At 40.7% G+C, this 15401-nt stretch overlaps 1 protein-coding gene across 1 annotated transcript in view; it reads left to right on the top strand.

Moving 5' to 3' along the window:
- Positions 1–9813: 9813 nt before the first annotated feature.
- Positions 9814–15401, top strand: part of jph3b (junctophilin 3b) — an 82664-nt gene continuing 77076 nt past the window's right edge. Inside the window, exon 1 of the mRNA XM_022217495.2 lies at positions 9814–11479. Coding sequence (XP_022073187.1) covers positions 11098–11479 — 382 coding nt within the window. The 5' untranslated portion in view covers positions 9814–11097. The remainder of the gene's footprint in view (positions 11480–15401) is intronic.

Here is a 15401-nt window from a genome sequence, read left to right as displayed (position 1 = left end):
CGAGACTGTAATACGTGTTTAATGTTGACATTTTAACATGCTGCTGCTCATTTTGAGACCAACATTGACAGATTATCACCCTATGACCCATGTTGGCGAGTACTGGTTACAATATTTGAGGTTTTTTGAGGTAACTTCAGGGTTTATTTCTGGGTTTTCAGTGCTACGAAGGTGGTTTAGCTGAACAGCCAACCTGCTGTTTTGCCATTTTCCAGGTATAATAGTGTCCATTTGGAGTTGTGTTCGTGTCCAGTACTCTGTTTCAACAGCTCCTAAGGAAAAATCTGGTATTTAATGGTTATTGTCGTAGCTCCTTTTTTGGTGATTGGCTGCCTGGTTGTGGGCGGAGCTTATCAATGAACACACTCGCAGCAGGTGTGTTCAGGCTTCCTGGTTTCAGCTTCCAGGAGGGATTTTGGAGGTGAACTACTGTGAGGATGAAAGGAGTAACTTTTCCCTTCAGCAACGAAGAATTACAGTTTGTTCCTTGTGATCTTTCTTTTCTTTTTTTTTCTTTTTTTGCGTTTTGGACCAACCACCTATACCACATGCAAAGAAAGAAGCTGAAGAAGAACTGTCTACTGATGCTATCCAAGCTAGCTGCTAGTGGGGAGCTGTCTGCTAAATGGAGGTAAACCCACAAAACTCACGGCTGTCCAGCCTTTTGTTATCAACGCACACTTTACTCTAGGGGAATGAATTTGACTAAGATAGTGCAGGAACTGAAATGAAAGTTTTTCTAGTAGCCTCCAGCTAATTGCTAACTTTGACATTTTGTGCAGAGCAGATAGCGTAGAAGTTGGTTTATCAGAGGTTATTTTATTGAAAACAGTTGAATTAAGGTAGAAAATGTAAAAAAAATTGTGGGTTTTAACAAAAATTATTAGTCTTAAAGGTCCCATTTTGAGCAAAAAGGTTTAAATGTAAGTCTAAGCCTCACATTGTGGCTCAAAAACTTACCAGATACTTTATTCATCATCTTTGGTGTCCGTTAGCTCACACGTATTACAAGAGAAATAAGGAAAGTAATGTACAAAAGAATGTGAAGTATTGGGCAAATTGTGGAAAAAATACAAAAACTGGTGGTATTTACAATTAAAAAGAGTATTATAAAGTCTAAGTACAATACTCTTTTTACACAGATGAACGGTCAGTGGTTTGGTTTATGATTAGTGAGCAAAACTAGAAAACAACATCTGTCGAAGTTATTTAAACAATTACTTTCTTGAGTTTGAGTAATTTTGGAGAAGAAAATATCTTATATTGTTCCTCCTCCCTTCTGGCTCCTTCATGGTTGTGAATATTACAGTGAACAGCAATTTTGAACGCTTCTTTATTGGGACACAGTTCTTCTTCTATGGGAGAACGAGCACAGAAGTCTCTTAGTCTCCATATTGTACCCAGTATCAGATTTACCAACTTTCCAGCAATGCGTTTGTTTTCTTAGTTGATTTTACAGCTTTATCTTGTAATATTATGACCATCTTTAGGCTGTTTTGATGCCTCTGCACCATGCATGTGGTTTCAACTACACTATATATTTTTCTTCAATTTGATCCCATCTGGTGGACGTTTTTATCAGTGCAGGTGGAGGAACAGCAACAATGGCTACTAGAATGGTTTATTCACTTTAAAATATTGAGAGAAGATGCAAGAAAGTCCTTCAGTGTTGTGTAAATATGCGTACTTACAATATTGAACAGATTCTTCCATTTGTGGAAGTTCATATGTTGCGCAGATTTGCCTGAACGTAGAAGAGACTGTTACTGCACATACAGTATATGTTTTTTAAAAAATTATGGCGTTGCACAGATTTTTCCATGACTGAAATAAATGAATAAAAAAAGAAAACATGTTAGTAAGAGCTGCTGTCACCAGAAAAAAAATTACTGTCCGTGTTTACTTTTGCATTTTGCTTATTATTTGAGGAAATGATTATTAAGTGTTACTTTAATTTTCTTCATCACTTACAGAATCTGCAAAAGGAAACAAACTCAATAAACATTTTGCCTAATTTGTTCACCAGTTAGCTAAGAAACCACCACAGAGATCCTTTAAAAGTATCTACTTTAAGGACGACTGTCTACAGTTTTTTTTTTTTCAGACTATTGTTATTTTTATTGATAACTTCAATGTGCTACTTCTCTCTGTCGTCACTGTGTGGTCTCAAATGTCTCTCGAGCTGCAAAAACTGAACAACTTAGCGGCTTAGTGTATGTATGGGCCGTAGTTTCATAACAACAGCAGCTTTTTATTAGAAGTTGCAGTTTTGAGTTTAAGACGTGAGGCTGCTCCTTCTAACTTCTCCTTCATCACCACCTGCTGGACCTTCCTCATCCTCCTCTTCCTCCTCATCCTGCCCTGCAGCGACGCACCACACTGATAAATATTCTGGTTTCGTCGTGCCCCCTGCAGATCGCTCGTAGCAACACATTTTCTTTGTCAGACTTTTATTCCTCTTCAATGAGCGAGAGGGAGGCAGGGAGGGAAGGTGAGCTGAGCCGAGGCGAGCGCTCAGGAATCGTCAGGAAAAAAAGATGGGATGACAAGACGGCAAGACAAAGAAGAAAAGAGGAAGACATCAGTCAGTGAGCAGCAGCAGATTTTCCCTCAGTGACCTATTTTATCCTCCATCAGCAGCCGAAGGAGGGATGAGAGGAGGCTGATGAATAATAGAGGAGAAGGAGAGATGGATGAGAATGAGGCTGCCTCCTTCCTCCTCTTCCTGCGACCCCCTTTTTTTTTTTTTTTAACTGCGGGACAAAAAAAGATTTTATAAATAACTAACGAGATTTTTTTGTCTTTTTGGGGAGGCTGATGTGGAGGCAGCGTGTAAATCGTCAGAGACACGTCAGAGGAGGATAGGAACTTGTAGAACACTCTTGCATCAGGAATATTTCCAGCTTTTTCCAAACTTGGTGTACATTAAATCCCAAAAATAGACCCTCAGAGCTGCTGGGATGCGCGTCAGTCTGAGCTTTATGGTTTGGAGGTACATGATGCCACTGTGGAGTAACTGTTGGCCATCTTATCGATTGCTTGGAGACGCAACTCGATGTACAAACAGATCGGATGCTGAGCAAACAGTGCCGAATACAGTGCAGGAAAAACATTTGGCAGCGTTTCTCTTTGCTGCCATTGTGGCCTTTGACTCTCCTAATGGGTAGAAACAGCTGGATGTAATTCACACTGTAATTATGACACAAAACAATGAACACCGAGGGAGCAAAACTACAGATATACTGCTGAAAATGCACCCAAAAGCATGCTAAAAAGTGTATTTTCTTATGGGATACAAATTAAATTTTAATTAATGTTATGCTGCAAAATGAGAAGAAATATTCACATCCTTGACTTGTAAATATAGTCTTATTTAACTATTACATAAGGTGCAGACTTTTAAGAATAATTTGCAGATTCTTTGCATATTGGTGTAATTTTTCAGTTTTTGCGACTATTTCCTCCTCACTGTGTCAGTTTGATAGGATCTTTCTTATTTTCTACTCTTGTATTGTGTGAAAATGACTGACGAGGTAATGCTGTGTTTCTCAAAGTGTCCGTCGACGCAGAACTAATTACCTGAACCATTGTTTTAACGCTGACTTGTTTTTCGCGGCGCCCAACAATACTCAAACTGCACTGTCATGGTAACTGTCCCCAATTCATTCTGCTCCGTCCACGGTGATTAGCTGTCAACAGATGGGGAGAAAGGAGAATTATTTGACCAGGACGAAAAGGAAAATAGAGCAGGAGACAAATAAGATCCAACCTCCTGAAAAAAGTCATGAAAATATGACGAAGCTGATCTTGCTCTTGGCTTCACAGCGAATGTGGTAGGAAGTGAGGACAGTATGAGTCTAAACTAATGAAGAAGACGCATAAAGACGTTACATCCCAGTCACGTCAAGAGGCCACTTCAGTTCTTTCAGAAAAAACTTGATGAATACTGTAAGCATCAACATTGTGTGATAAAAGCTGCATCAGTGAACAACAAAGCAGTGTCATACAACATCACATACAGAATCACCGACTGCAAGAAACCACATAGAATATCTGAGGATCTCATACTCAATGCTGCTCTTGATAGGCCAAGGAGTTATCGGCGTTAGTTTGTCTGTCTGGTCTGTCTATTCGCAACATTACTCAAAACGGACACACAGATTTGGATGAAATTTTCAGGGAAGGTCAGAAATGACATAAGGACCAAGTGATTAGATTTTGGCAGCGATGCGGCTTATAGTCTGGATTCACAGATTTGTTAAAGATTTCTGGATCATTGCCAGATTGCAGTACGGTGTCACTGTAACCATGTCAACAAGTGAACACTACATCAGCTGCCTGCTGACAATCACATGATTGTTATCCTACTACAAATCCACCGTTGCGGACTGATCAGAATGTAACCGTCGGAAATCATATGAGAAAGAATTGACTAAATTTTGGGGTTTTTTTGAGTCCCATCAATTCCCGCCGCCTGCTACATATTTAGGTCACGCGATTTGGTATCCGTATATAACGTACACATGCATAACACACGCCTGTGCCCAGCACAAGGTCATTTTGTTTGTGGGTACATCTATATTAAATGGACGCATTCTATGGTGCTGTGATTTCTGCCATGAATTTTTCAAGATTTCAGTTGTTGGAAATATTACTGAACAGCCTAGGTGGCGTACTGCACTCTGAGTGTTTTTCTTGTATTTTTTTTTTTTTTTTTTACACAGACTACAGTTATTTGGGGGGGCGTTAAAGTTTTTTGTCCTCTGAAGGGGACCCTGACAGAAAAAGTTTGAGAACCACTGACTTAATGCAATATTTCTGTCAAACTCCCCTAACGTTCTAAGACTACATTGTAATAACATCTTGGTTGCTTCAGTTCCGAATCCATTGTGGTGGTGCAAAATCATGAAGCTTGTGTTGTTGTCCAAATACTTATGAATCTCCAAGGATGTGGACGTTTATGTGAGGCTTTACAGTATACAGTTATGCCCTGAAGTAGGAGTTACACCTTGTTTCTGGAAGAACTTTTGGAAGTATCCTCGTACTATCTACTTTGTAAAGCATGATACCTTAAATGAAATGAAAAGTATTTATTTCAAACATAAAATTAACAGACAACTAATGCAGCTTATACAAAATAAAACCACAGCTGAAACAAGGCATCACATAAATTTACAAATCATATATGTTCGAAAGGGAGTGGGAAAAAGACAAAACTTATTTAATCCTACCCCGAACAAGGTTACTTAAAAGGTAAGAAATTTAGTATCTCTTCATTTTTTCTGCAGACTGACTCAGCTTTTGTTTTATTTAAAGTAAGAGTTTATTATCTAGAACTTATCTGCTGCTATTGATTTTCTACCACGCTGGTTAAACAAAAGTCTTGATTTTTCTACTATTTCAACCACCTAGAACCACACCAATGAGATGCAGCTCACAAACCAGCATGAGTTCTCTGTACTTTATGGTCTACTCTAGATTTTAGTGGCAAAGCGGTCTTACCCACAACCTAAACATAGCATTACAGTGGAATGTTAGACAATTGTTGGAAACACAAAACTTTGAACCCATTTTTCTCAGAAACTCCAGAAAGTGGCTTAGACCACTCTGCTTCTAAACCCATCCTCTAATCTCTGGTTATGAAATAGCCTCAGCTTGTGTGTAAACTTACCGACATGTCATTTCAGTCTTTACAACTTGTAACGTAATGACCCAGTGACATTATCCGTGACTGAGTCGGTGCCTTCTTAGCTATAATTGATTCTGTTCAGATGATGTCAGGGATTTGCGAGCGTAGACACTTGTGTTTCTAACTTCTCTAAATCCTAATCCCTTTGTTGTGATCCGGAAATCAGTCTAACCCTGACTGCCTCATTCACCTGTTCACCTTCTCCCTCTTCTCCCTCTTCCTCCCTCCCTCCCTCCCTCTAACTCTACTACCAGTGTGTTTAGATGCCTAAGCCTTAATCCCCAGCCTCACAGTGATTTTATTACTGTAATCTGGGCTGGAATTGGCTTAGCTCTCCAGACACTGGCAGGCAGAAGGGCAAGGACAACAACAACAGCAACAGGCCAGCTGGAGGGAGGAGCTGGATGGTCAAAGGAGGACATGAAAGGAGAGCCAGAGGAGCATTGTGATTGGAGGAGGCAGGTTAAAGGGCAGCTTATCCTCATCAGAGGACAGGTTTTAGTATCGTTTGTATCACATGGTGACTCATTTCAGCCCACGCTGAGGTATGAACATAATTGGCACAAAAGACTCGGATTAGGACGTCCAGATGGGGATGTTCAGACGACGGAGAAACTCTTGAACGAGGCACGAAAAGGATAAAAGCATGTTGAGTCACACAAGGTGGAAAAGTGCTGCTTTAAACCCAAACCAATGAGTCAAACATCTACATACAGTCGTGAACAATAGTTTACTTACTTGTAAAGACCATGTATGTCATGTTAGTCTAGAGATTCCAGTGACTCTTAACTCTTAATTTTCAGTAATGTTTAGGTTTTTTCATCAACTTATAGATTTTCTGGAAATATGGCAAATCTGCTGGGTCAAAAATATACATACAATAATACTAATACCTTATTAAACGTCCTTTGGCCATTTTCACCTCAACTAGGTGCTTTTTCTTTCTGTTCACAATCTTCTGGTTGTATCTTTGACTCCTCTAGCCACAGTTTGTGCAGTTCAACTAAATTTGTTGGTTTTGTGACAGAGACTTATTTCTTCATCAGTCCACAGGTTATTGATAGATTTAAGTGAGGACTTTGGGGAGAATAGTCTAAAACCTTCGTTCTAGCCTGATTTTACCGTTTCTTTAACACTTTCGGTGTGTTTGGGGTCATTGTCTTGTTGGAATACCCAACTATATCCAAGATCCAACCTTCTGACTGACTATTTTAGGTTTTCCTGAAGAATGTGGAGGCAATCCTTCTTTCTTTATAGTTCTATTGACTTTGTGCAAAGTGTCAGTTTCACTGGCAACAAAACATCCCAGAGCATAATACTGCCACCACCATGCTTGATCATAGCTTTAGTGTTCTTGGGGTTCTAACATATTTCTGGTCATTGTGGCCAAAAAGCTCGATTTTTGTTTCATCTGACCACAGAACTTTCCTCCACGAGGCCTTTTCTTTGTCCATGTGATCAGCAGCAGACTTGAGTGGAGCTTTAAGGTTCTGCTTCTAAAACTTCCTTCTTCATGGAGCCTCTCTGCTCATGTTGATGTAAAACACTGTGGACACTGACAACAGCTTGTAGTTCATTGCAGATCTGCTTTTTGGTGATTTTTTTTGGTTGACTCTTGACCATCATGACCAAATGTCTCTCAGCAGCAGGTGACAACTGTATCATAAACTTGCTTCCTTTGGGGTCTGTGGCTGCTTTGAAATGGCTCCAAGTGACTTTGTGGACTTGTTCAAGTTTGTAATTTGTGTTTTCAGATCTGTGCTCAGCTCCTCAGACTTTCCCATCATAGTGTTTGTGGCTCAGTCTAGTGAGTGGATCAAATGAGTCCGATTTAAATTGGTTCAGAGGCGTCATCAGCTGTAGTTAATTGTAATCAATTACAAGAAGTTGACAAGAACAAAATTTGAACAACTTATCAAATCATCACAATGGATAATTCAAGTTACTGTACATATAATTTTGACCGAGCAGATTTTGTCATATTTTCAGATGACATATAATTAATCTATGAAAGAACCCAAATGCAAAGATATGTGCTCAATAAGTCCATCATAGAGAAGTCAGAGTTGAAGGAGTCCTTAGAAACTCGAGACTGTCATTATATAGATTGTCTTTCTAAGTGTATGTAAACAGTTTGTCATGGCTGAATCTAGGTGAAAAGTTATTAAAATTAACCACAGCACCTCCTCCTTCAGCTTTATTTCAGTTTTCAACTGACGGAGATTTAATATCACAGCTTTCACCTCAGGAGCTGCAACATTTAAACATATTTTCCTCCTTTTTGGTATGTTATATAACAGCCAAATGCAGCCCTGGCTGTTTTAGCTGCAACATACCTGAGAAGAAGTGCATCACGCTGGACTGAAGCTGAAGGATGTGAGGAGGTCTTGGTAGCGTGACGACAGCTGGTACTGCAGATCTTGTGATGATGACGCTCGAATGCATGACATCTTTAATGCAGCTGACTCCAGTCTAACCTTTGACTGGGTTAGACTGGGATTAACAGCGGGAAACCTTTAAATAATTAAAACAAACATGGAACTGTTGCATAAGGTGAGGAGGCCAGTCCCATTTTTCAGTTCTCATGGGTTGGATCACACCCATCTTCAAAGTCAACCTTCGTTTCGATGTCAGCCACACACCTGTAAAGTTTCACCACTGCATATTGTGCGGTTGTGGTACTAATGTGTTGGCAAAATTTGTCCAAAGACATCCTGACTTCCAAATACCTGCCAAAGTACTCTAAACTGGCTTTTTGGTGGTTTCTGCTAGTCATTATTATCTCCAGAATCACATGTAGTTATAACACCCCACAATCAAAAGGTAAAATTGATATTTAAAAAAATAATACTGGTAAACAAATGTTTATATAATGCATACGAATACTTTTAATGGGGAGTTCTAAATACACTAAACATTAAAGTGAATGCTGGACATGGGTGTAAATTGAAGGGTCCAGTGACATCCTCCTGGCACTTCGTGGACCACATTTTACTTTTTTCTCTCATTTTATTACCATGCTGTTGCGACTTGTAATAAATCAGTGCACATACTGTCATAACTTGACTTCTACACTGTAAAAATGTTATTTTAAAATTTTTTTGTTTTCATAGAATATTACTGTTTGTCAGAGATAATAACTAACATTTTTACAAGTGCTAATGTGTTGTTTTACAATGACGCCCTGTAAAATTATACTATAGTTTACTGTGTTTTAATTAATTTATGAATAATTGCTGTTAAATGAAAAAAAATATGTATTTTAAGGATTGAACAGATTTTCCCTGATTTGTTAAATTACTGAGTTTAACTAGTAAAATCAAACAAATACTAGTCTATTTTTTAAATGTGCATGTTCATGTTTAAAAACTCTTTATTTTTAGAAAGAATTATTTTATAATGTGCGACAATAATATTACAGTTTTATTCTATTTAAATCAGCTGAAGTTCTATTATATCATCTGATTTATATTATAATATTTTATCTGTATTTTTACAAACAGTTCTTTTACAATGTGCAACAATAATATTACACATTTACTCTATAGAAATCAGCTGAAACTATATTATATTGTCTTATATTGTAATATTTTATCAAAATTTTTATAAACAGTTATTTTTGCAATGTGCAACAGTAAAATTACACATTTACTCTAGAAATCAGCTGAAACTATATTATCTTTTCTTATCATATTATTATCATATTCACCTTCAGTAATGTATTTGTGGTTTCAACTGCTCTGTGTTTCTAGTTGCCCCCAAGTGGACAAATTTCTTATCGATTTATTTATTTTTTTAAAATGAAATTGTGTTCTATAAAATATTCCACGGTGCTACATCATAACAAAAGAAGTCTTGATAACATTGGTGCATATTATCAGCAAAATATTTTTAGAACATCTTAATTATCCTGAACATTCTGGGAAATAGAAAAGAAGAAAACTTCCTGGCGGACATATTCAACAACCAAACCATTCTAGCTGGGAGGCTGAGTGAAGATAAAAAGCTACAGGTGAGGAAGGAAAAAAAATTAAAAAAAAAAAAAAAAAAAAAGGTCGACTGTCTCTTTAAGAGCTGGAACGTGCTATTGAGCTGGTTGGGAGGGGTGGTTGGTTGACTGCATTGGAACAGTCCTCTCTAATGAGCAGATTTTCTGAGAGCGAGAGACATCCATAGAGAGAGAGAGAGAGAGAGAGATCCAGAGATCCAACCATAGGAGGAGACTGTAAGACCAAGACAGCAGCAGGCTGTGCGTCAGCCGGCGCTCCACTGGGAAACATGGAGCCGAGCTGGAGATGCTGAGGAGGACGGAGAAGCCACCGCAACAGGATCATATGGATGGATGTTGTTTCATCAAGCAGGCAACCTGAAGGCAACCCACGCAGAGGATAAACCACTTATGGACGCAGTGGATTAAAAACCTACAGACAGACAGAGAGAGGGAGAGAGAGAAAGAGGGGGGGATAGAGGAGGAGAAATTAATCAATTCACTTGTTTATTTTCATTGTGTGTGCGCACTTTCTGTCAGAGTGTGTATGTGTGCGGCTGCATTTAGTGTATGTGTGTAGACTGCATTGCTGCTCTCCGGCTCCACAGGACAGACACAAAAAAAGAAGAAGAAGGCAGCCAAGCAGATTATACCTTCATGTGATTCTTCCCATTCTCCCTCTCTCTATGCATGAATGTGTGAAGTCCGGTGTGAGTGTGTGAGGCGGTGAAGACGCCGAAGCCTCAAGCCAGACTTTAAACGTGTTTTAGTGTCTGATCAACAATTCCCGAGGTGTCTTTTTTCTCGACCTGGGTGGCGTCTAATGCTGGAGGCTCGGAGGTTCGAACCGCCGGGGGAACTTCTCGGCTCTGCACCCCAGAGAGGTGGAGGCATCATCAGGTAGGAGGCGGCAGAAGAAGGAGTGGGCCTCGAGCAGGAAAGAGGAGTAGGAAGAAGTGTCGTAGACTGTGTAGGCCGGCCGGTGGAGCTGGTTTGAACTCCTGCTCGGAAGGGGGATAATGGCAGCTCCGGGCCGACTCACCTCCTCTTTTACCTGCATGTGCCACAGAGGAGCCAGGAGCTGCTAGCCGAAGCTACACCAAGAGGATGGTGTGAGGCGCCGACTTCCCCACCAGACCCCTGACGCCGCCGTGAGGGGTTTCCATCCATCACCTTGTTTCCTTCTTCCTCGCCTCCAAGCCGAACAAGATTGAGGCATTTTCCTGATTTGCGTGGGAGTCCTCTCCCCTTCCCTCCCACTCTCTCTCCTCCTCCTCCTCCTCCTCCTCACCCCCAACCTCCAGGTCCATGGATTGGTTCTAGCACCAACCTGTCCTTCTTCTTCTTTTTCCTCCTTTCTTTTTCTTTTCTTTTTCTTTTTGTTGAGGCTTCAGGGGAATTGCCAAGACCTGTTTCATGCATGTCCACTGGCGGCAGGTTCAACTTTGACGATGGGGGGTCATACTGCGGAGGGTGGGAGGAGGGCAAGGCGCACGGCCACGGGATCTGCACTGGACCCAAGGGCCAGGGCGAGTACTGCGGTTCCTGGGCCCACGGCTTCGAGCTGCTGGGCGTCTACACCTGGCCCAGCGGCAACACCTACCAGGGCACCTGGGCTCAGGGCAAGAGACACGGCGTGGGCGTTGAGAATAAAGGCCGTTGGGTGTACAAGGGCGAGTGGACGCACGGCTTTAAAGGACGCTATGGCGTTCGGGAAAGCACCGGGACGAGCGGAAAGTACGAGGGAACGTGGAACAACGGGCTTCAGGACGGATACGGAACGGAGACGTACTCGGATGGAGGTAAGGACAGATGCATTGTGGGTGGTTTTTTTTTTTTTTTGGTTGGGTTGGTTTGAACGCAACAGAAGGCGTGTGAGGATGTGTGAAGCATTTCTGACAACTGTCCTCTGTGAAAACAAACCTCCTAGTGGAGCCGGATGGACAGGCCGGTGGCAGATGTACAGTAGGAGGACTTTTTCCAGAGGTCTCCTCGGGTCATCCTCTCTTCTCTAATGCACAAGCGAGAGGACCGGCTTTCAATTTCTTTCTCCTTCAACCCACAACCCTCAGATTCAGCCGCATAAGGACACACTGTGTATTTGAAGGCCTTCAATTCAGGCCATGCAGTCTTAAGGGATGAATAAAAGGTTGTGGGGATGGAGGAGGACAGCAGCATTCAAGCAGCAAGTCCCTAAAAAATAAACTATTCTACAAAAAAACCCGTCAGCGTTGTAATGATTTTAACCCTCTGAACCTACAAGCAGTTTTTCTTCACCGTGGGCTCATTTTTAACTGCAGTATAAAGTCCTGCACCTCTATGGAAACAGAAGAACCATGACTAGAAGTACAGGAAACTCCAAAATGTCTTCTGTGCAGTACAACAAAGTCATAATGCCATAACTCATAAAAATGTAGAATTAAAACCTAGAATCAGCATGCACAACATGTTTCCAACTGCCCACAGTTGCTACCAATACTGGAAAAATTGTGGCTCTATGTACTTCAGATATTTTACTACATTTTAGATTAGTTTCCATACTTTTCGTCTTTCTGCTATGTGTAAAGACTGCCTGCAGTTCAACTGAAAAGTCCCAGAATTATTGTCACATGACCATTACTCACAGCTGAGTTCCTAATGGCTTTTTGTTTGCCCCAAGGAGCACCAAATTTTCCATTTTTTACATAATCTGGTTAAAGCCAATGGTTTACTTTAGACAAATTTAAAAATGAGACATCCAGAATAAGATGATTTTACTGATCTATCACGATTTTAGGCTTAGGTTTTTCTGACAGAACTGAACATCAGACATTCAAGGACTGTCGTAAAAGTACAAATCTGATAATTCTTTCCATTTTAACAGGTTCTTGCTCTGTTAAGTGGTATAACTTTATCAACTTTTTAAAAGATGACGTGCTTCTCCGACCCATCAACAGGTTTTGAGGTTCAGAGGGTTGACAGCGACATCAATCCATATCTTCACCTTGGTTTCCCCACTTACATATACCATAACTATCCTTAATTTTATGTGATCTATCACGTTTACGCCACAAACTCACTCCACTGTCGGTACAAGAGGCGAGTTTCAGATAATCACTATATCTAAATGAGATTGTATTAGTCATGGATTCAGTTGTTTCTTGTCAAAGTAAAACAAGACGGGGTGAAAACAAGCGAAACTTAGCATTTCTTGGGCATGTGGCAGATATGATGAGATCAAATTCATGGAGAGCCATTTAACAACTATCCGGAGAGGCAAAGGAAGTCAGATTGGGTTAACCCCCAGTTAAAGGCAGCTGCCAAGGGTGCTGCCTGCTGGGAGGTGTCCTGGAGACTGGTTGAACTAGGTGAAACTAAGCTGGAGTAACCCACCCCATGCAGCAGTTAGAATTTAATTCACGTCAGTTTTATTTGTGTAGGACCAGTTCCCATCATCAGTTATCTCAGGGCATTTCGTATAGTAATGTGAAGAGCTTACAATATTATGTAACGGGGAGAAATGCAACAAAACCAGAGATTTCCTTTGAGCAGCTCTTTGGTGAGAGTGGAAAGAATAAACTCCCTTTTTACAGGAAGAAAGTACCAGCAGAACCAGGCTCAGAGATGGCAGCCATCTGCCTTGACCAGTTAGGGTGAGGACATTTGTTAATGAGCCCTCTGAAGGAAGTTGTTGGATAAATCAAAAATTCAACCTAAGAGATCAAGGTTATTACAATCCATCGTCTAGGAAGAGTAAACTCCCTTTTGAGATGAAGAAACTTTGCAGAACCAGGCTCAGGAAGGGCAGACGTGTACCTCAACCAGTTGGGCGAGAGCATTTCCTAGTTGGCACTAAGAAAAAAGTTGTTGTGGCTTATATAGACAGTTTTCTAACTGTTGGATGCATTGAGATGTTAAGATGAGGGATCAAAGTTATTACAGTCTATCTTCTCGGAAGAATAAACTCCCTTTTAAAAAGAAGACACTTCTGGTAAACCCAGGTTCAGGGAGGGCAGGTGTCTGTCTCCAACAGATGGGGTGAAGTTGCTATGACTAATTTCATCAGTGTTTCTGATTCTTTAGATATAAATCTGATCCAACTGTAGGATAAATCAAAATGTAAAGTTATTACAATCTATCTTCTGGAAACCATGAGTGCCTCAATGAAATTTGGTGCCAAACGTCTTCAACAAAATAATGGATGGACAAATTGGTATTCTTCATTTAGCCACTTGTATGACTGCAAATACAGCCAAAACAAGCACAATATTTTCTGGTGGAAACTGCCGGATTGTTCCCTTTTCAATATTATTATGACAGCAAACAATATCCGTAAATCTCACTGTGTTTCCAAATGAAATGTTGGACACCTAAACACACATAATCTACCTTTGATCACCGGTTATTTTTCCTCTGCATGCAGCAAAAAGCTAAAACTTAATAATTCATCTTACACGACTTTTCATTTGCAAACCATTGATTGAAACCCGTCACATTTCCCCTAAAATTGAAATCAGTTTGACTCTTTTAGACCACAGCTCACTTCAGTCGCTGTTAACCAGACACACAACATATGCTTTAAAATAGACACCCTTGCACACACATGAAATCTGGTGGTTTGTGTGTGAGCTGACGGTAGCGTACATGCAGCTAAAGCCTTGTTACATAATTCTAAAACTAGCGGGCCGTGTTGCAATGCCACTTTCCACCAAATGCACACACATGGACCTGATAAATATCTGCAGACCGGACCGGTTTGAGGGGTCGATTCAGGATGAACAAGTGATAAATAACCAGACAGATGGGCTGGACGGACGGACGAACGGACGGACAGGGGGAGCATAGATGGATCAACAGATGTACAGTTTGATGGATGGATGAATCAGTTAAATGGTGAACAGATAATGGAGAGATGGCTCGCTGGACGGATGGATGAGCGCCGTGATTACAATGAGCTGCTCTCTAATCAGGAGGCGAGTGAGATCATTACAGAAAGAAAAAGGCAAAGACAAACACGGACCTCCCAGAGAGGGAAGTGTTGGAGAGTCACGGCAGCTCTGTGAAGTATTTGAACCCACATAGAGTAAATGCAGCAGAGATTGGCCTAGTTATGAGTGTTTATCTAGCTCCAACAGTACACTGTGTCCTTATTATAACAGCATGCATCTGGCCTCTATATAGTTCTGTGAGGTAATAAAAGTGATTGTGTAAATACTGTTTAAACAGAGGAAGTATATGAAGACACTGAGGCAGACAGAGGACTAGAAATAACCCCAGAATGATAAGTTCTCAAAGAGGGGATGTATTTTCTGCAGCGATGATGCATTGTAGTCACAGGAAAGGAAACTTTTTAGAGAAATCAGAAGCCCATGATTATGTAAAAGTGGAATTCCTGATGACTGGAGTGTGTAGTAATTTCACACATTCACAAACTTTTGATTCAAATTACTTTACTGCCAAAAAAAAAACAGATCTTTTTCGCTCAAATGTCTTGGTCTGCTTCCAGCTTGCAGCCACTTCCAGAGTTATGTTCTGTGACTTTGTGCCTGACAAAAGTGGGAGTGAAATACAACTATTTGTCACCTCTGATAGATGCCAAGAGGCTGTGGTGGTTACAAACTGCAGCAAATGTGCGTTTGCGTGTTCGTGCACGAAATGAAATGAAACTTTCCAGCCAGGAATGATTGAAAAATGAAGCCCCAAACTGCAGTTCCTCAAACAACCATTGGAGGCTGGCGAGTGAAT

Source organism: Acanthochromis polyacanthus, chromosome 8 (genome assembly GCF_021347895.1).
Source record: "Acanthochromis polyacanthus isolate Apoly-LR-REF ecotype Palm Island chromosome 8, KAUST_Apoly_ChrSc, whole genome shotgun sequence".
NCBI lineage: Eukaryota > Metazoa > Chordata > Actinopteri > Pomacentridae > Acanthochromis > Acanthochromis polyacanthus.
The sequence above is the reverse complement of the archived record's forward strand: the minus strand, read 5'-3'. Positions and strand labels throughout refer to the sequence as shown.